This window comes from Geospiza fortis, unplaced genomic scaffold, assembly GCF_000277835.1.
Source record: "Geospiza fortis unplaced genomic scaffold, GeoFor_1.0 scaffold40, whole genome shotgun sequence".
Taxonomy (NCBI): domain Eukaryota; kingdom Metazoa; phylum Chordata; class Aves; order Passeriformes; family Thraupidae; genus Geospiza; species Geospiza fortis.
Genome location: NW_005054297.1, coordinates 1947639 through 1967681, shown reverse-complemented (window position 1 = coordinate 1967681; position 20043 = coordinate 1947639). Strand labels below are relative to the sequence as shown.

The 20043-nt window shown below is 39.1% G+C and overlaps 1 protein-coding gene across 10 annotated transcripts in view; it reads left to right on the top strand.

The window, feature by feature from the left end:
• Positions 1 to 20043, top strand: part of PROM1 (prominin 1) — a 61315-nt gene continuing 41272 nt past the window's right edge. For 7 of the 10 annotated variants that reach the window (XR_004082580.1, XM_031063762.1, XM_031063708.1 and 4 more), the window contains exons 1-3: positions 1 to 106; positions 198 to 329; positions 5667 to 6080. Coding sequence is in view for 9 of the 10 variants with exons in the window: in XM_031063762.1 (XP_030919622.1) it covers positions 5861 to 6080 (220 nt within the window). In the remaining variant the exon portion in view is untranslated. The remainder of the gene's footprint in view (positions 107 to 197; positions 330 to 5666; positions 6081 to 20043) is intronic. The other 3 variants (XM_005415423.3, XM_014308532.2, XM_014308560.2) reach the window with 2 other exon arrangements.

Sequence of the window (20043 nt, the reverse complement as noted above, 5' to 3'; positions counted from 1 at the left end):
CCCGCCTCGGAGCAGTTCCCTGAGGCGCTGCTGCCGCTGCTGCCCGCCGTGCACCTGGGCAGATCGCACCTGCCCACCCCGGCTGGCCGAGCGTCTCCTCAGCGAGGTGAGCTCTGCAGTGAGCCGGGGACCTCATCCGAGAGCTGTGGAGAAGGGGCAGTGTGGTTGTAAACACGGGCTGTGTCTTCTGCACACAGATGCAGAGGAGCCGGTAAAGAAACTACCACATCGGTCGGTATTCCAGCAGAGGCAGAGCTGCGGTACCCGCGCTCCTCTGCAGTTTGCAGATAAGGACGAGGCAGCCTGTTAGAGGAAGAGGTCTCTGCTGTGTAAGTAATTGGAAAGAGCGTGAAGGAAAGGTTTGGTCTCAGCTGCTGGTGGGAAACGTGCGTCGTGTTGCGGTACCTTGCTTTTGGGACACGTACACAGCGCTTATCAGTTCACACTTCCCAAAAATTGCCTGTTTATGGGCTGGACTAACTGTGTTTTACGATTTTCTATGTGATACTGGAAAGTAATTTAACAAAGAGTGATCTATGAATACTGGGGTAAATGCACCACTTTAACCACAAGTTAAATAAATTATTTGGTTAGTGAAAATGTACTTTAAATATTTAGGCAGTCAGTTGAAAATCAGACCTGCTTGTACTTGGGAGAAGGTATCTCACCTGGAATTTTTACAGGTGTGCTTCTGCTTCTAAATGGCTGTGACTTGTAAAACAGAAGAATTTTTTGATGTTGCTTTTTTAGTTTATTGATTTTGAAATTAGTAAGATGTTCAAAGCAAACTGGATTCTGAATATTCAGTTTTTCCTGACCCAATACAATTTTTCACTTACTCGATTTGAACATATAGCAGGCAAGTCAGATGGGTACCAAGCCTGCCTTGTGTGGAAGATGCTATTTGTTTAGTTTCTCTCAGTGCTGCCAAGCTCTATTCTGCAGTCCCTGGTGTTTATTATGTTTATCTGCCTCTCAATCCTCCTATGGCAACAGGTTGTAATTGTTGGTAGGCCTAGGCAGATTTTGTAACAGAAAACTATACCTTTTTAACCTGCCAATATCTAACTTGGCTTGCTATGTTGGGTCTCTCGAATGGGAAGGCGGTGGTGGGGTTTTTTTCCCCATACTTAAGAGTTTCAGTCTGCCTGTAACTCTGTTTTGTGGCTGTTTTAATTTCACTTCTGGTGGTTGCTGGAATGGTGGACAATCAAATGTGTTATTGAAAAAATGTAACAAATGTACTCAGAACCTTTGTGTGTGCTTCCTATGGCCAACTGCACCTACCACCATCCCAGCCCATCCTGGTTCACTGCCAGCAGGCACCCCCATTAAGCTTCAGCAGTCTAGCCCCTGGCTGATTGAATTTCAGTTCACAGGGTTAATCATGGTTGCATCGCAGTGCTGTATTTGCATGGATTGTGGTGTTAAACAGAAGGAGGCCAGTCCCACTGGAACAAAGAGCTGCACATCATGCTGCCTCTGAGCTCTGGTATTCACAGCTGGTGTATCATAGAAGTTGCTGAACTAAAGCATCTAGCTCTGTCTCCTCTTCCCTTGTTAAACTTAAAGCAGAGATTGGTTTTGGAAAATACTTTTAGTAACAGGATAGGATATATCTGAGATTATAATGCTGCTGCATATTTGAGTGATGGTGTTCTCCACAGGTAGTGTTTAAAAGCCCAGGAGTTATGCTTAGTGACTTGTACATATAGAATATTAGTGTCAGCCACAGAATAAAATGCAAAAGTTTGAGTCTTTTCAAATGGACATTTGCAAACCACACACAATAATGAAAATCTGTAATTTATTTTAACTTGTTAAGTACTTCACAGGGTGTGTAGTAATGAAATTGGTGGCTTATTTGATAAATACTGTAAGCATTTCCAAGTTTCACACAGCTTGTCTTCATTCACTGTTTACTTGAACTTGGAGAGAGTTGTACTGGCAGTTCTTGTAACTCATTGACTGCAGTGATGCCACACTGTGTCTGAGGAAATGAGATGCCCACATGCTGCAGTGAAGATTAGCATAAACTGCTATTCAGTTCTCTTTATTTGTGTCACTCCTGTGTATGTCATTTCTGAAGTTCTCAGAATTACAGATTTCAGGGATAGATTTTTCCTCTTTTATGCTGTTTGTCTAGCATATTTAACTACTAATAAGCTCCCAGCTAAGTTTCTTTCAGATATCAAGAAAAGGAGAACTGCTGGGAGCTTTTTACATCTCAGTTATTTTTAGGTAGGTTGAATACATATTAGACACTCAGAGGCATCTTAAGGTTTAAAAGTGTTTCTACAGGTTTAATAGTGTTTCTGCAAGTTCCTGATTATTATTATTAATATAACCTTGAAAATATGAGTGTTTTATGTAGAGAAGAACTGGTGTCAGTCAGGAGGAATTGCCCAGTATAGATTGTATATGCCATATTTACTGTGATATATTTGCCAGCAAAGGGAGAGGAAGAGAACATGGTCATAATTTTGCAGATTTGTTGATTTGCAGGAAATTCACTTGAATTTTATAAAAGCTTGACTGAAGACTGTGTAGAATTGGAAACTTAGTTTTTTCCACTAAACATTGTTAGTTTCGCAGTACAGGAAGCGTCTTTGCAATTTCAATGGGGTCCTTGTCTTAAAAATGCCCACTTGGTTAATGCATGACTACTTACTTGTAGAAGGTGTAGTGATTGTTTTCCTGTATTGGGAGAACATTTTAACTGTTTTATTTGCCAGTTTGTGTAATTAGATAGACTTTAAATTGTCTTTAATCTAAAATCTTACAAAAAAAAGTTGTGTGTGTACTTCGTCTTCTTCTGCCCTCTCTCTAATATAACAGGGCACTACAGAGAGCTTTGCCTTAAGACACCAGTTAGAGAAGAAATCATCTTCTCAATTTCATCTTTCTCAAGCACACCTAACATTTCACTGAAATGGGTGCTTTTGCATCTGTTTCCTTAAGTTTTGGAATCAAGGCTCAGTTACCATGTGTGAGCTTTTTCTCCTGACTCACTGAAGTGCTGCAACTTCAGTACTTCAGAAATCTTCAGAAAACTAAACCTGACTTAGAAAAATTGTTGAAATCTCCTTTTAAGGAAAAAAAATGAACTGTTGCCCTTGAGTCCCTAAAATCAAGAGCCAAACAAGGTTAAGGTGATAAAAAGTGGTTTCCATTTAATGAAGGTCCCTCCAGGTGTACAACACACTGACATGCATGCTGAATATGTGTTGAAAATGTACATGTGATATAGGACTTTTATGTGCTATAGGGCTTTTACACTTTTACAAGTTTAGCAAATTAGCATAATTGGCAAGAATCCCCAAACAGAAGAACAGTTAATGAAGTAATTCCCCTCTTGGTTTGACCCCCTCTGAAGCCCCCCCTCCTTGCCACTAGCTCTACCTTGTTTATGTGTAAAACATGAGAAATTGTCTTGAGAGGGTGGCTCGGCCTTGATTCCTAGAAGAAGCAAGATTAGAACAGGCCTTCAGGAATTTGTGTAATAGGACAAGTACTGGAGTTAGCTAGGAAACAACATAGCTATACAATAATAGTCCACAGAGCTATGAATAGGTATGAGGAATATATGCAAAAACAAAGGTAATTTTGGCACCAGAACAGTAGTGTATCAAACTTGCACAATTTTCGCTGTTCTGCCACAAAGACAAAATGATTTTTTTTGTCTAGTTGTGGTCTTGTGATATTTTGTACTGTAGGTTTCTTGAGATTTGATAATAAACTGAAGCCTAAGCAGTTTTCACTTTTTGACCAATTTTGTGTTCAGCCTTAGAGCAAGATGTGCATATGATAAAGCTTCACTAAAAAGTATCTTCTAGGCTGAAGAAAACTAGTCTCACTAAAAAGTTAAAAGAGGAAAATGAATATTTTGGATTTGAACTTTTTTTTTCTTTCATTAATCATTAACAGAACATTCTTTTCCATGATATTATGTGTTCTAAATTACTTGTGTGCCTGTGTTGAGCATACTTCAGAGGGGTTGCTAACATCACATTTTTGAATAAGGGTTGGATAATTGTGCTAATCATAGCATTATTACTGTTCGTTCTTCTTGGTTTCCATAAGCCATGAGGAAGAAAGATAGGTTTGAGTGTTCCCTCTTAACTCATTTGAGCAGTGTAGAAACAAAACTGTCTCTAGGTCTTTGATGTGATATTGTATTTCTTTGTTCCATGTTTTTCTTGACCTCTCCTTTGAGTGCAGCACTGACTACTAAACAAGCTTGCAGTGTGTTTTTGACTTCTTGCAAAGTACTGGTTTTCAGAAAGGTAGATGGTGTTTAACCAGAGACTGTAAAGCAGGGAGAGATTTAAGTCTCACCTTACTACAGGTTTTAAGTGTCTTCAGCATCTCTTTGACCTGGAAGTACCTTGGAAGTCAAGGTGTTGATGTAGCATTGGGCTGACTGAAGCTGTGAGGTGTTTGTGTTATTTTGCTGTCATTCTTGCTGGTGAATGGTCTGAACACCAAGGTGGAGATGGAAAGCTTTTCTCTTGGGCAGTGCTGCTGGAAGGGGCCGCAGAGGCCCAGCTGTGCTGGGGAAGGCAGCTGGTGCTCTCTGGGTGGAAGTGGTGTCCTATCATGGCCCTGCCATGGCGCTCTGGGGATCAGCAAAGGCGTCCCAAAGGGAAGCTGGGCTGATGGGTGGGAAGGTCAGCACGGTGCTCACCCATCAGGTGATGGGTGATGGCACACCCATCAGGTATGTGCAGCTTCCAGAACCAGAGAATGGCAGCAGCTTCTCTGTCACCTTCTATTTGGTTGGTTTTGGTCTGTTTCCCCAGAGACTGCTGTTGCACACTGAAGTGAAGGAGTCTTACCTGGCTTCTTGTAGATCAAGACATGGTCACTTAATTTGTTGGAAAGCCAGGGGTGTTTCTGTTTACATTACTTAAGTAGTGGTAGATTAAGCTGCTGCGATTTTGTAGATTCAAAATATTCTTGAACATTTTTAACCATCCAAAGTCATCTTAATGACACTCAGCTTTAGCAAGCTGTAAATAAAAATTGTTGACTTCTCCAGTTCCTAAGGAGAGCTTTCAGATAGCTTGAATTAATAGAAAGTAATTGCTGACACCCATTGTCATCTGCCAAGAGGGTGATGTCTCATTGGTTTTGTTTTTTGGTTGTTTTTTTTTTGTTGTTTTGGTAACTTTTCAGTGATGTGTAATTTTTTTCTTCAATCTTGGAAAACAGTTGAGTATCTAGGATTGAAGGTTTTGCTAAAAGGTGTATGTTAAAGAAATACAGGGTATTACTTGTAATAAGTGTCATCAACTACAGAACCATCAGGTGGTGATTAAATGCATTGTGTAATTGTTGTGACATGACATATTGTACTTAGTCAGAAGCGCAATTCATGCAATGCTCCTTTAGTTTTGTTTCCCTTGGAGCTGTATCAACGTTCTCTTTGTTTTTGAAAACTCACTGACCTGGAACTGTGCATAATTCTTTTTCCACCTCTTTCAAGTACAATGTATGTAGTATAGCATATTATTCACAAGCCTCAAAATGTTTTTCTTCCCTGCCCTGTCAGGCTCACTTTTGCAGCTGTCGATATGTTCAGTTTCCACAGAAGATTGCAGGTCGTCTTGCACTTTCCTATTTGCTTGCACACATGTTAATGAGCTGTTTCTTCTTTCTGCCAGAGATGGTGCGCTGAGTCATTTTCACGAGAGACTGCTGTTCCACTCTGAAGTAAAAATACATTGAAGAATTGAAGGTGTGAGAGTGCACCAGCATTGTCCTGGCTAGAAAGCTACTCCTCAAGTGAATGTATTGAAGATTTCTAGACTTGGTTGGACAAATACCTCTACCTCCAGTTTTATGAATACTGCTCGCTATGGCTGTGGAACTCTGTTTGCTGCTGCTGCTGTTTTGTGGAAGTACAATTTCAGAGGTACAGCCTATATACAAACCACCTCCTGGAACTTTGGATTTTGGATTTGTACCAGCCAAGACCTATGATACAGGTGCATACCATGAACCTGGGGCAATAGGAATTTTGTTTAAAATAGTACATGCATTCCTGTACTTAGTGCAACCAAATACTTTTCCTCAAGGTAAGCGGATAAACTACTTTTGTTTAAAATACAGATTTGTTATTGATGTTGTTATAGTGATTTGTTATATTGAAACACCCTATCATTGATACCAAGGCCATAATCAGGAAGTAAAATATACGAAGGGCTTTGTAAGTAGCACGTGCTACAGCTTGGAAATCTGTACAGTTGTGTATAAGAGAATATTTTTCTGCTAAGCATAATGGGGGGGAGGAGGTTGTTAATGAAAATGAAATGTTGGTGACCTTTCACAGAACTTTGCTTACATATCTCAGAGCTGTCACTGATGGGTTTGAGGCTTGTTTTCTTAACTGAAGCAGCATGAGATAGAAGTAGAGGATAAGCTGCTTTGTATTTACCATTAAATCCATAAGAGACAGCTGAGTTTTTCACACTGTGATAAACAGTCAGATGGTTATAATATTACAAGATTTAGCCCAGGAAATTTGAAATAAATTTCATTTGTTTCCATATATGTGCATCCATAGTCAAGTTTTATGTAAGAGCAGGTCCATTACATAGGTGTGTGTAGTTTCTTGTTCCTTTGAAAGCTGTCGGGTTAAAACTTGAAACTGCCCTTGTTTTAATGAGACTTTTTTTCCCGTTTTGTTTCTTACTAATCTGTGTCTTCTTAAGGAAAACTTAAGATGTTGTAGAAGTGTGTGCAACCTTATTGAGGTTGCATTGATTAAAAGGTGCTTCTGGAAATTGTGGATTTGGTAGTTTTACCAGCTTAACTTTTCAACATGCATTTTGTTTCACTTAGCTCTTACAAGTGCTAATGCTTCTGTATAATACTGGCATTTAAAATTGTATCAAGGTGAACATTTAATTAAACCCAAGAATGGCTTTGTTTGATTCCTTTTGGTGGCTTAGCTGCAACTGTGTATAAAAGGTGTTTCTATTATTTTGTAAAACAGCTTTCAATTTATAAATTTAAACTTTTAGTAATATGAAGCCTTAAATTCATTAGTCTAATGGGTCACATATCTATATGATATCTGTGAACTGCTGTTTGCTTGGATTTTTGACATTTCTTCATGCATCTTTGACATAACTGTAGAAGAATGAACTCAGCTGAGCTTGAATGAATGAATTCTATTTAGGCAAGCTAGGGGTTAACCAGCAGAATAATTATTCTGCAATGGGCGAGAAAAAATGGCCTTTCTGAAAACAGGCCAGAAAAATGGCCTGTTTTCCTACAGGATGTGTCTTTTGAGCAGATCTTGCACAAGGTGTAATGAGGGCAGTTGCATGAAGGTGACAGTAATCTCACTTTTAGGAGGCACTGTTTCCAGATACCTCTGCTTCTTTTGCCTCTTTCCTTCTGTCAAATGATCAGGTGAGCTATTTGTGTCTCTGTGAAACCTGATGGTGAGGACTGCCGTTTGCATTCCACTCAGCCTGAAGCTCTGCTTGAATATTTTGTTCTCTTACGCTCGTGGAAACTTCATTTCACTGAGACATTTACTGTGTTTTTATGTTACCAAGAATTTGGTCTGTAGTCTTGTATATCAAAATTAATATCTTATGTCCTAAGCATGTGAATAATTAGTGAGTATAGACTTTATGGTCAAGGTTATTTTCTGGTGGGACTGCTCGTAATAAATTCTACATCAAGTTGGTATTGTGAACTCCAGCACTAAAGAAGTGAAGAATTTGTTCTTAGCTTGTAAGCTTTGAACATCTCATACTTCTCCCTGCTTCCTTGAAGATACTTTTTGTCAAATCAGGTATTTTCAGAACTTTGCCTTTGTAATTTGCATTAAGTGAAGTCATGTTCCCATGGCCCCACACACTGCACTGCAAAACACAGATTTGGCGGATCATGTCGGTTTGAGTCATACCATTTAATTGGCTAATCCCTGTAATCTCTTTTGCCATATGCTGTTCTATTTTCACATTCACTGTATTAATGGTGCAGTTACATATTCAAAATGGTTGTTTTGTTTTGGTTTTGTAAAATTGAAATAGAGCTAATTCTGATTCAGAGATGAAAATAAACATGATGACAAATGGGCACAGAAATCAAGCCTTTTGATGTTTCTATTTCAGACTTCATGGTTCTGATGGGACTGGTGCTTCAGAACAGTTAGCTCCAGGTTGATACCCCAATCTATTGTATATAACCACAACACAGAGAAGTATCATTTGTGTGTAAGCCTTGGCAGCAATCACTTAGACCTTTGATTTTAGTAGTTTTATATTTTTTCCTAATACTTGGAAGTACTCAGTGTTCAGTTTTCCAATATATTAGTACTCTTACCTGAGAGGAGAAGTGATAGGATTGTCTAATTGCATGTAGATACTCCTGCCTTTGTAAGTCATCTTCTGATAGTGTTCTGATGGATAACATTCATAGTCCTTCAGTCCAAAGTGTGCCTTTATACTTCATACTTTTATGCTTTATATAGTAAAAATATATACTATATATTTATACATATACACTGTATAAATATACACTATATATTTATACATATACTGTATACCTTTATGCTTTATTATTATGCTATGATAAAAAAATGATATTAAGTACATAAGAGTCTTTGGGAAGTGTTATTCTTAATTGCATGCTGCTAAGACTCAACAGTTGAAAGGAATCACTTAAAGGAAAAAATCAGTCAAGAAATATTTTGTGAGATGGTTTTCTTCTGGTTACATCTAGATAAGTAATTATTTATTCCCTTCTAAATTTGTTCATGCCATCAAGTTTGTGGAAATACAACTTTAATCTAAGTTTGGAATTAATAAGTAAGTTATTAATCAGATTAAATATAGTTCTCATGTAAAATACAGTAACAGAACCAGGGCAAGGAACTGTAATGCCTTTAAGATTTTTTAAATTGCTGAATCTTTAAGACCAGCACTGTGCTCTTTGGATATGGCAAGAAACTAGCTCAGAAGAAGTAAATTAGGATATCTGATTGCAGTGCTTCAGTGAGTCTAAATAGATTCTGCTTTCAGTTCCACCAGTCAAATATTTTTGTACTCATTACCAGATGATGTAGTGCTGTAAATGGGAATGAGTTAGCTCTTATTCAGGGAAGCAGCCTCCACTTTAAGTTAATGATTCACTGGAGTGGAAAAGACTGGTCACTGGTTTGCTACCTGATGCTCAGTAGGTGACTTTAATCTCAGCATGGCTTTGTTCCTCCATGGTAATGATTGTGCTGTATTCCTTTTGTTGAGGACTGGGTAGGATAGAGGCATCATTTTCCTTCTTGTTGATAACACCACTTAAAATAAAGAGATGATAATAGGAAAATTACAAGTTCCTTCTATCACTTAGCTAAGAAGGAGGACATCTAACAAAACAAATAATCAAATTTTCTTACATAAAAAGTCTCATAAACTGTAGCATTGATTTATTGATAAAGTTGTCACTTCATGGTTGTGAGATGGTGCATGTCATCTGTTGTGCTGGAAACCATCAGATATGAACTTGGTATGGACAAGGCATGGTCAGTATGATGCTGTGGCTACTGTGAATTATTATAGTTTTGTCTTTGTTCCCATGGAAACAGTTGTTAGTTGCAATAAGAGAATGTTAATCTGAGTTTCCAGTTGCCAGCAGGCTGTGCCAAACAAATCTTCGGCTTCACAACTTGTGTCTTGTAATAAAAATATGAAGCCTTCACAAAGGAAAGAAGCTGGGAATAAAGCTCCTGCTCCTGTTTTTAGGAGAAATACAACAAAAACTTAAAAGCCTGTTTACCTTACCCTACTGTAGCTGAACATACTGCAGAACAATTTTACCAATGAAGTTACAACTGCTTTTCTCCAGCTTCTGACTTTTACTCTAGATAAGCATTTCTGCTGAAGCAGGAGTTCAACTTTAACATAAAAGTCAACTGTTGAATGCAGGTACATTCTGGGCAAAAGATAGTGTGAAGAGTTAAATGTACTGTTTGCTGTGGGGAACAAAAACAAGATGATTTTTAGACCTGGACTAAACCTCTCAGTTCTTTCTGACTGCTGAATCTTGCTTGCTGAACAGTTTTATCAGACTGAGGATCAGAAGTTGAATATTTTGATGTTAGGTCCTGTGTCTGACCCTTTTTGGTCTTTCTCCTCATCTGGTCAGCCTTTAAAGCAGCTGCAGATTGTGAACTTCAGCAGGTTAGTCTTGTGTTATCTCAGTAATAAATCACGAGTGTATTCAGCAATTAAATTATTTTAATTAAAATAATTAAATTATTTTAAAGAAGAAACCTGTAACTTGATGTGAAAATAAACCGTATCTGTAGCTAGTATAGCTGTAACAGAAAATGCATATGCAAAACCCTTTTGTTTTGGGTAGGTTTGATGAGAACCCAGGATACTGACTTTTTAAATCTCTTGACTGTATTGAGGCTCTAAAGCAAGTAATCAAAACACTTTATCACCCCCTCACTTAAACTTAGTAAGGCAGAATTCCTTTGCGTGTGCCTGTGTCAAACTAGCTTCTCTGCCTTCTGTAACTAATTCTTCAGTGCTCATTTTTACTTCATTTCCTGTTAATATTGAGTCTTCCACAGCTCCCCTACAAGAAGAAATGTATATGTCTGGATGTTGGAGATAAGCCCAGTTATTTGTGGTTGGTAGTGCCCTTTTAAACTTAAGATTTTCCCCAGGAATTTTGAGCACGTCTGCACAAGGTGAGAGAAGTTTGAGAGGATTGTGAGAGAGGATTGTGCTCTGACTCTGCAGGTGCTACAGTCCAGCACCAGTCCACAAAATTTTGCACAGGTACCTACACCCATTATAGCGTTTCATAAAAACATAATTTAGGAAATCCTTTTTTCCAGTTGTGTGAAGTTTCAGTTTTAGTTTGGATGTGATGTACTACTTTCTTTGAGCTAGTGTTTGATAGCAGCCCCCTTGTACAGGTGGGTTACTTTCCTCAAAGCTTACATCCTGGAGCTGGATTGGGAGCACAGGTGGAACTGGTGCAGGAACTGAGAAGAGGGGAAGAGCAATCTGCCCATTAGTAAGTTAGCTGTTAGATTGGCTCAGCTCTGTTGTCAAGTGACAGTCAGCACCTTCACCCCATCCCTCTGTTGATTTTCCACAGCTCTGAGTAGAGCTGTGGTGGGAATTTAGAATAATGGCTTAATTGTGAATATCAAAAATGCAGATGTGACAGGTACACTGCAAAATGCAGTGACAGGTGTGACAGTGACAGTGGTGGTGGGGATTTGGGATAACAGTGCTCCTTCATTTGGAAATACAGGTATACATTGAAAAGAATTTCTTGTATGCAATGTTGGAAATGCTGGAGAAGATGGAGCAGCAGGAGGATATGAGATAATTTAGCCTCTTCTTTTCTCTGCCTACTCATATACATTTAAGGAAATAGTGTTAAAAAAAATCACTGCTCATTTTGTGTTGGGAAGTTAAGAGCTGCTCTGCTTGGTGACATGCCCATGTAAGCGAGGAGCAGTCTGAGAACATTTCTGAAGCAGATTTAAGGCTGGCTTTTTAATTTTCTTAGGCATCAGAAGAGCAAGTCTTTTCCCCCTGATTTATTCAGAATGGCAGAGTAACAGATTGCTTGTCAGAAGGACTTTCTGTGGGCAGGGAGGAGACAGTGGTTTTAGGGAGGGGAGGCTTATATAGATGATCTGCTGGAGGTTACCACAGAAAACTACAGTTGCAAAGGTTAAGGCTTCTCTGATGCCTTCCTGCCCACTTCTTTTGGATTATGTAAACCAGGAACCTCTTTTGCAGACAGGCATTTTAGGGAAAATATGGAAGTAATTTTTTAATCAGTATAGCAGAGTTGATAATCTGAAATTCTTGCTCTTATGCCCAGCTGGAATTCTTTCTCTATAGTATCCTCAGTGCTTGCCCTGATCTGGTGTAATTCTGCCTGCCAGCTCTGCCTAGGAGAAAAAACATGCTTGGACAGAGATTGGAAAACATCAGTTCAACTTTCCAATTTCAACACTTAGGGACCAAAGGGAGAAACTAGAAAAAACAAACCTCAGGTAGAGCTCGAGGACATTGGGTTACTTTTCAGGGGAAGGGTACTTGAATGTGGCATTAGGACAGATGGCTGTGGTAATTCCTGCAGGGTACCTCAAACAGCCATGCCTCTTGGAGTTTAATAATAATCATAAATTAAAGAGGCTTGTTGTGTGCTATTCAGCTCCTGTTTCCCCAGTCTAAACTGCCTTCTCCCCATTCCAAATGAGGCAGCTCCATGCCTTCTGTCTGTGGGAACATCTGGCCAATGGGTTGGGCATGTTCTGTGTGGAGTACTGAGGAACAGTGGGGTATTGAGGAACTCAGGAAACCTGCTGATAGTTATAGCATGGACAGTCCTTAAAACTGTCCTGACCCTGTTCTGTTTGTCTGTGGATGTTAGTGGGAGACACAAGGCAGCCAGAGGGCTGATCCAGCAGCATTCCCTGCTTCAGTATACCTATATATAGATATATGTGTGTGTGTGTGTACACATATACATACATATATATATATCAGGGGTTAAGTTCTGGATGCAACTAAATCCAAAGGTGCTGACTACAAGGAAGGGAGGGGTGTGAGTACAGGATGGTATTGTGAATGGACATGGCCTTGTTTGTCATACTAAGTAGAGTCTTAATTGGTGGGGTTTGCATATGTTTTTTTTAAAAAGGCTGAGTTACTATGTTCTGGAAATGCATATATTTAGATTATTAGCACTGTTGTACTTTCAGTACCACTAAAAGCATGATAGCTTCTTTGGTACTTGCAGAGCATACCTGCAGCACCTCCTATAGTGAGAAGTGGGACGGAACAGGTTTTGAATCAGCCACAGTGTCTGGCACCATGGATGAACCTCTTGGAAAATTACCAGCAGCTGCAGACATCTTTTGGGTTTTCAGGCAACTCTACTGAGACACCATGGTTTTCTCAGCTTAGCAGCGCCTACTACTGTGCTGTTCATCCTGCCCCTCCATTTAATTTTTACAGGCTTAGCTATCCACATAGTGCTGAACCTCATTCTCATTTCTAACTTACAGCTCTGTAACTGATGGGGAGAGAAGGGCGAGGGGGCGGCATATCACTGAATTTATTGGAATCATGTTTGCACAAGCTTCCAAGGGACTTCTCAGTTCTTTCATCCTCTTAGCTGCTATGAAGCATTTTGAGTTAATCATATGAAATTCTGTACAGAGACTGCCTGTTGTTGGAAAGAGTCATTTGAGCTCTCTTTCTTTGTTACCAACCATCATAATAAGATAGCACAGCCTAGCACTATTATATTTGTCTGGTGATTTGCTTAGGTGGTTTTTCACAGAAAAATAACCCGTAAGTCTTGTTCAGTGATGGCTTTTTCTTGAATGATGTCAGCTGAAGTAAGGACAACTTGATGGATCTTTGCAAGAAATCTTTCCACAGTCCTCCTAGTCAATTTTCTTTATATTGAAAATGACAATCAGTATTTTTTCCTCTCCCTTTTTCTCACTATTGTTTTTTGCTTTTCAAGGTGGTCTCTGTAACTTCCAGATTGTAACCAAAGTGGTGCCTTTTCCAAGTGAATACACAACATTCAAAAGTTGCTGGAGCAAAAGAAATGTGTAAATGCTAATCATACTTTTAACAGTATTTAAATTTTCCATATATGTAGTAAAGCTTTTGAGTATACATCTTACTTTTTCCAAAAGTGAGTTTTCTTCATGTTAGAAGAGAAACCAGGTGCCACAAATGTCAGTCAGTGTAGTTTAAGCTGACTAATCTATCAGTAAATACATTTTAGTGTAAGCCTGCCAGTTATAAAAAAGCCCCACAAACCTTCTTTGACACTTTTTTCAATAAGCACATAAATTTCTTACCTAAAAACACTTGTGTGATTAAATTATGACTTGTATTGAATCATAACATAGTCAAGTTCTTTCTTTTGACAGAAAATGTACAAAATTATTTTAGTTTGGTGAACTTCAAAACGTGATTACAGTTGTGAATGTGAATGTTGCTACTACTATCAAGTATTGCTTTGGCAGTTTAACTCAGCTGAAAGATGCCTGCACCTGTACTAAATAAATCCAGGCATCACGCCTAATGAGCTCTCTTCAGAGTAGCAATCTTCACTTTTGCTTTGACTTTTGAGTGCAGTAGTGCTCTCTGTAGTACTTGGAAGCAGTATGTATGCCCCGGTTATCAAACATATGTGGAAAGTTGTGGCTCTTGCAAAAATGGGTAAATGGAGAAAAGGAATTCTGAGGAGTCTCAGGGAAGCTGCCAGAATGCCAGTCACTGAGGTAATCTGGTCAGCAGGTCTCCAGCATGTCATTCTCAATTAATTATCTGTGTTCATATTTCTAATAATCCAAGTTATGCAAGAGAGGATTTTCTGTGCTTTCCTCAGTTTACAGCAACTCCTGAGGACATAAAGGAAGAGAAAAAATGTTGTTCATACAGTCCAAATATTTACTACTTTGATCAACAAGTCCATTATTATGTCCACACAGCCCAACCTGTCAAGAAGTTGCTGAGCCTGTGCAGCGTGCTAAACCAGACAGACATACAGTGCACCAAGTAAATCTCTGCCTGTAATCTGCTGTAAATCCTTACCAGATGGCGGCCTGGGGAGAACTTGAGGTAGCTACTGCAAGCAAACCAATGGCAGAAAATAGCTGTCATGGCACAAACAGTGTGCTACAGAAGTTTTGTTGCCTTCAGAAAAAGAGAGAATGTACTTTCTGTGTGGAATACTTCTTCAAAGCTTTCAACTTCATTTTGTGTCTGCATGATGCATGCAAATTCCTTTGCAGCCTCCTAAGGAAGGAGGTTTCTAAAGGCTTCTCTCTCTTTTTTCTTCTTCCAAAACTTCAGCAAGAACAGAACTTTCTTTGTAGCAAGGAACAACTAGAAAGCCCCTGCAAAGGTTGTTTTCAAAGGAGAATTCTTTCATTCCATGCATCCTGTAACGGTCGATATTGTGGCTATTTCTTTTTTCTGCAAACCTTTTCCTTGGCCAGGCTCTTTAATGTTGTCTGTGCGTGTCAATGGAAAGCACAATGTGCCTAAGGAGAAAATGTGACCATGCTGAAGAGTAACCTCAAGTTAATAGCCCCAAGTTTGGGGCAGCTGTGTGGTGTGAGGATTTCCTGTGGAGGTCTTAAAGTACCGGTTTGGTCCTCCTAACTACTAACTTCTGTTTTTGGGAAATGGTGAATTTTTTTGTGTGCTTGAACTAAGTTCATTGACTGTAACTTTTATCTGATCCACTGCTGTATAATTTATTTCTTCAATAGACTAGTGTTAAGACTCCTTGTCTTCAGCAGTTCCACCATGCTTAGTCCTACCTGTGCTCTGGCTAAAGCTCTCCCTGTTAGGCCATTTCTAAGGTTTCAACCCTGCTCATAGCTTTTCATCTCCCATTGCCTACTTAATACTGCATCTCAGCTCCCTGCTGTCTCTCATATCCTTGCCCTGCATGCAGTATAATCCAAGGTGCACTACTGGGTCTGGTAGCTTGTCTTTGCAGTTATGAATAAAGCAGCATATGCTTTACAAATCTGCCGAGACCTTAAAAATGTATTTATTGTGTTTTTGCTTGTGTCATATTGTGTGTTGTTGAATTTTGTGACAGCCAGAGAGGATAATAATATGTAATTAAAGAATGTAGATAATGGGAATGGACAGTGATCATGTTGATGAGAGGAAACCGCATGCTGAAGGCATGAAGAGGGTGACAAGGCAGATTGCCATAGCAGATGAGAGGTTAAAATACTCAAGCAATTTAGTATGTACTTGTTGGATTTTGACCTCCATTCAAACAAGTTTTTCTGGGCATGGTGTAATAACAGGTTCTAGGGCTTTATTTTGCACGTTAGTGATGAAGTACAGCAGTGAAGTTCCCTTCTTAATTGTTTTTCTCTTGTCTAAAAGGCATGGTGATTTTTTGCTCATTATTTCTTTAATGCACGTGAATAGGTGGTTGAACAGAGAATTTCCTTTCACCACCTCTGTAATGGAAATGGGTGATGATGTGTGTGGGCTACTGAAGCAAGGGAAGATCTGTGTGTTGTTCAGGAGTTGTGCTCAAAGGGGAGAGGGTCAGAATTGCCTCTTGAAAGGAACAAGAGGGTGGAAGCTGAATCAACCTGATGTTCCCAGTAACTCGATGGAAAGAAAAAAAGTGAATTGTATATAGAGAGACTTTGCCTAAAAAGAGAGGGAGAAATTGTGTAAGGAGGCTGGAGCTATGTCATTCTAAGGACAGGAGCTATGTCCCAGGTATGTCTAAGGAAAATATTGTGAAGAGAGGACTGAAGCTTTTCAATCTGAAGTTGGAAAGGAATAGTCTGGACTATATGAGGGAATGCCTGGATTAGATTCCCTATCTGTGCACCACAGTGATCTCTGCTGTGTGGGAATTGGGAAGATCTCCTTGTCTGTGAAACTTCCCACTTGTCCTACACAGTGAATTTTCTTCCTGCTGTGTGCAGAGAGGACAGAGCACACAGGGTGAGCAGAGTGAGTGTGTCAGTGCCTCCCTCTCTGCAGTCACCAGCCATGCATGATGGATTCTGCACAGCCGTCAGCATTGCTGAGCTCTCACCCTGCTCTGCAGTGGAACCAGAGGGAAGTGATGCTGTGGGATTAGGGAGAGCAAGAGTGAGCAGAGCCCTCATGGAGGCAGGGCCAGTAAAGGGGACCAAAGGTACCTTGGGTTACCCTAAAAAGGAAACCTCTTCAGTGGGAGCCAAATCTGACCATGGTAGAGGCTATGGCTTGAGGCTTTGGGGAAACAACCAAAGCCCCATTCAAGTCAAAGCAAGTATTTTAAAATGTCAGTAAACTGAACTTGCTGTAAAACTTGCTTTGAGATACCTAGGAGGTTTTTGTCTCTAATAACACTGAGAGGTTTTCCTGTTTTTTTTTGGCTTTGCAGGAGATAGTCATTAGTGTGACTCATAATTAGGAAAAAACCCGGAAGTCTGAAGTCATTTTAATTCATTAATGTCAGACTAATTGACCTATATTCAGAGAGGTTCTGAACTGTTCAATATGTATGTAGTCCATTGCCTCTATCTATTATAGACAGACAGGAATGGACTGAAATATTGTTTTATACATAGAATGAGATAGCAATAAAGTTGTTATTTGTATTATCTACATAATTCTCCCCTGTTGTTTGGAAAAAAATCTTATTTTAGTGCAATATGAATGGTTCAGTCGTGGTTCTTATTGGCTTGTTTGAAGACCTTTCAGAATAGAAACCTAATATATTATATTATGTATAATTCCCTAATAAATTATATTTATGCATAAAAATACATTAATGTCTGGCATAATTTGATTAATGCTGGAATTGCTCTACAGCTGAACTGGCTCAGTGGAATTTTTTGAGTGAAGTGAAAGCATAGCATTCCCAAAGGTTTTACTCCAGCTATTTTCCTGTCACCTAGACATGAAAAGCTTCCTTGGCAGAAGAATTTGTAATTAATTTATGTTGGTACTTAATTGCCAGACAGATTATTTTTAAATCTCTATTATTTTTGCTATCCCTTTCTGTAGAGCAGTTCTAAGAAGCACACTTAGTGATAACCTCATTTTCCTGCCAGAGTAATGAGCTATTTGGTCTATAGACACAGTACTCTTGCAATGCAGGAGTTAGTGATTATGTTTTCTTAACTGGAGATCCTCAGAGGTACTTAATATTTCTTCACAAATTGCATTGGTAAATTAAGAGTTCATCTGGCTAGTTAGATTTACTAGGGCAGATGGCATTTTGCATGTGTGATGAGAGCAGGAAGGATTCAGCAAAGCAATAATGTAATTAGCTGTGTAAATGAGCCCCACAAGGTAAATCTCTTTAACCCCAATGATGAAATGTGTTTTGTGCTAAAGCTGTGGATTACTGGTCCTGTGAAACAATGTGTACAGCTAGTCAAGCCAAGATTTCAGGAGTAATCCAGTTAATTTGGAAATACAGGACACCACTTGTTATCACACCTTCCTAACACTTTCCTGTTTGAAACATAAATCGGCCTCAGGATGGTACTTTGGCTTAAGTCAAGAGAGAGTTGTGTGGAGTTACCTGAATTCAGTTGTAAATAAAAGCTTATTTGGATGCTAGAGATGAGATGTTCTTGCTAGGCAGGAAAGATGCTTCATAAAAGCAGACCAAAATCCCAGGCTGAGTAAAATGAGAGTTGAGCTGTCTTTTCACTGTGCTACAATGAGCAGTGTAGCTCCTATTTACACAGTACCTGGCACAGGATGTTCCCCCATTTTACTCTTAAGCTCTGCAGTAGTAAATGTGATTATCATCAATGTGCAATAAAACCGGCAGAATCACAATGGTTTGGGTTGCAAGGGACCTTTAAAGATCATCTGAGCAGAGAGGATTTTGGTGCTGTGAATTCACCATGGCCTGTTTGTGCCTACAGGTATGTGGGTAGCTGCAGGTAATCTCCCACTCAGTTCTAGCTGAAAATATTTTTATGGGAATATAACTTCCACTTTTCATTTGAAATGAATCAAATGGACATACATCTAACATGCTGATATTGAAAGCTATTGAAATAATAAATTCATGGTAAAGACTGGTCAATCACTATGTGCTGCCTGGTTAGAAAAACACCCTGGAGCATCATGTTACTTCTGAAAAGTCATTGCAAAGTAATCTAAGCAGTGAATCTTTATTCAGCAGGGCAGTCTCACATTCTGTAAAATTAAGGGGAAAAAACAGTCTGTGTAGCAGCCCTCGAGTTGTGCATGAAACCTGTACTCTTTTTACTATTAAATTTACTCAAACCACATGGGAACCTTTTGTAACAATTTCCAGGCTTTCTTGTTTATTAACCTAAAGATGTTTTACTTTCTGATGAATAAGCTTTAGAATCTCTAAATTTCAAAAAAAGGTACAAAGTGCTATTTTCTGCGTAAGTTTGTTATAGTGTATTCAGGTTGACTTCTGTCTTTTTTTTTTTTTTTTTTTTTGCTCACAGGCTGTAAAATACAGAAACAGTATAAATAAAACTGTGAATCAGGAACACTGAGCAATTTAGGCATATCACAAGAAATCAGAGCAAGTTTTGTGTTATTCTGGTTTGATTTTTTTTAAGTATTGTCTCTCCTATGTGGGGATACTGCTAACCTGACTGGACATGGCCCTGGGTAACCTGTGGGGGGTCACTCTGGCCTGAGCTGGGAGGTTGGACTGGATGATCTGAGGGGTCCCTTCTGTTCTCAGCTGTTCTGTTTCTCTTGAGTAGTTACTTTCATATGCATAATGTGTACCAGCAAAGGTCCATAAATCTGGGCGGGTGTGTGTTTATACAAGTATGTAAAACTTCATATAACATGTTTGAGGGTTTGATTTTTTTTAATGTTTAACTTATTATGAGGACGGACACTCAACTAGGAGAATGGGTAAATGCCTTCAATTTTTATTTAACAGGAAAAGCTAATATTTTAAATATTTTCTTGTACCAATTCTCAATAATAGGAAATGTATCAAAGGACATTTTTGTCAATAATAAAATCTTGCTTTCTTTCATGCTTCCTGGCAGTGTTTTCACTACTGCACTAAATAATTTATAATGGAAAGTCATTATGATTGCAGGATAACATTGGAATAATTCACACTGGAGGGACCTTCAGGCATAATGAAGTTCAACTGTTTTACAAAGCAAGATGAATCTCAAAGTTAGAATTAGCCTGGAAATGAGAGCAGGTTGTTGGGGGCTCTTCTGGTTCCTTTCAGAGCAGCATCAAGGAGAGTGATGCCACAGAATCTTGGGCACTTGGCTCCTGCATCTGATCACTTGCACGTAGTCTGTGCTGCTTCATTCATGGAGAATCACAAAAGCTTTTCCTTTTTATTCCTATCACATTCTATTGAAGCTGGTCAGTTTCTCATCAGTGGTTTTCACGCAGTGCTAAATAGCTGAATCAATATGTTAACAAGAGAATTGTTTTACCGCTTTTCCTGTATGCTGAAAGCCATCTAGCTGCAAAAAAAATTTATTGCATTTATTATTTC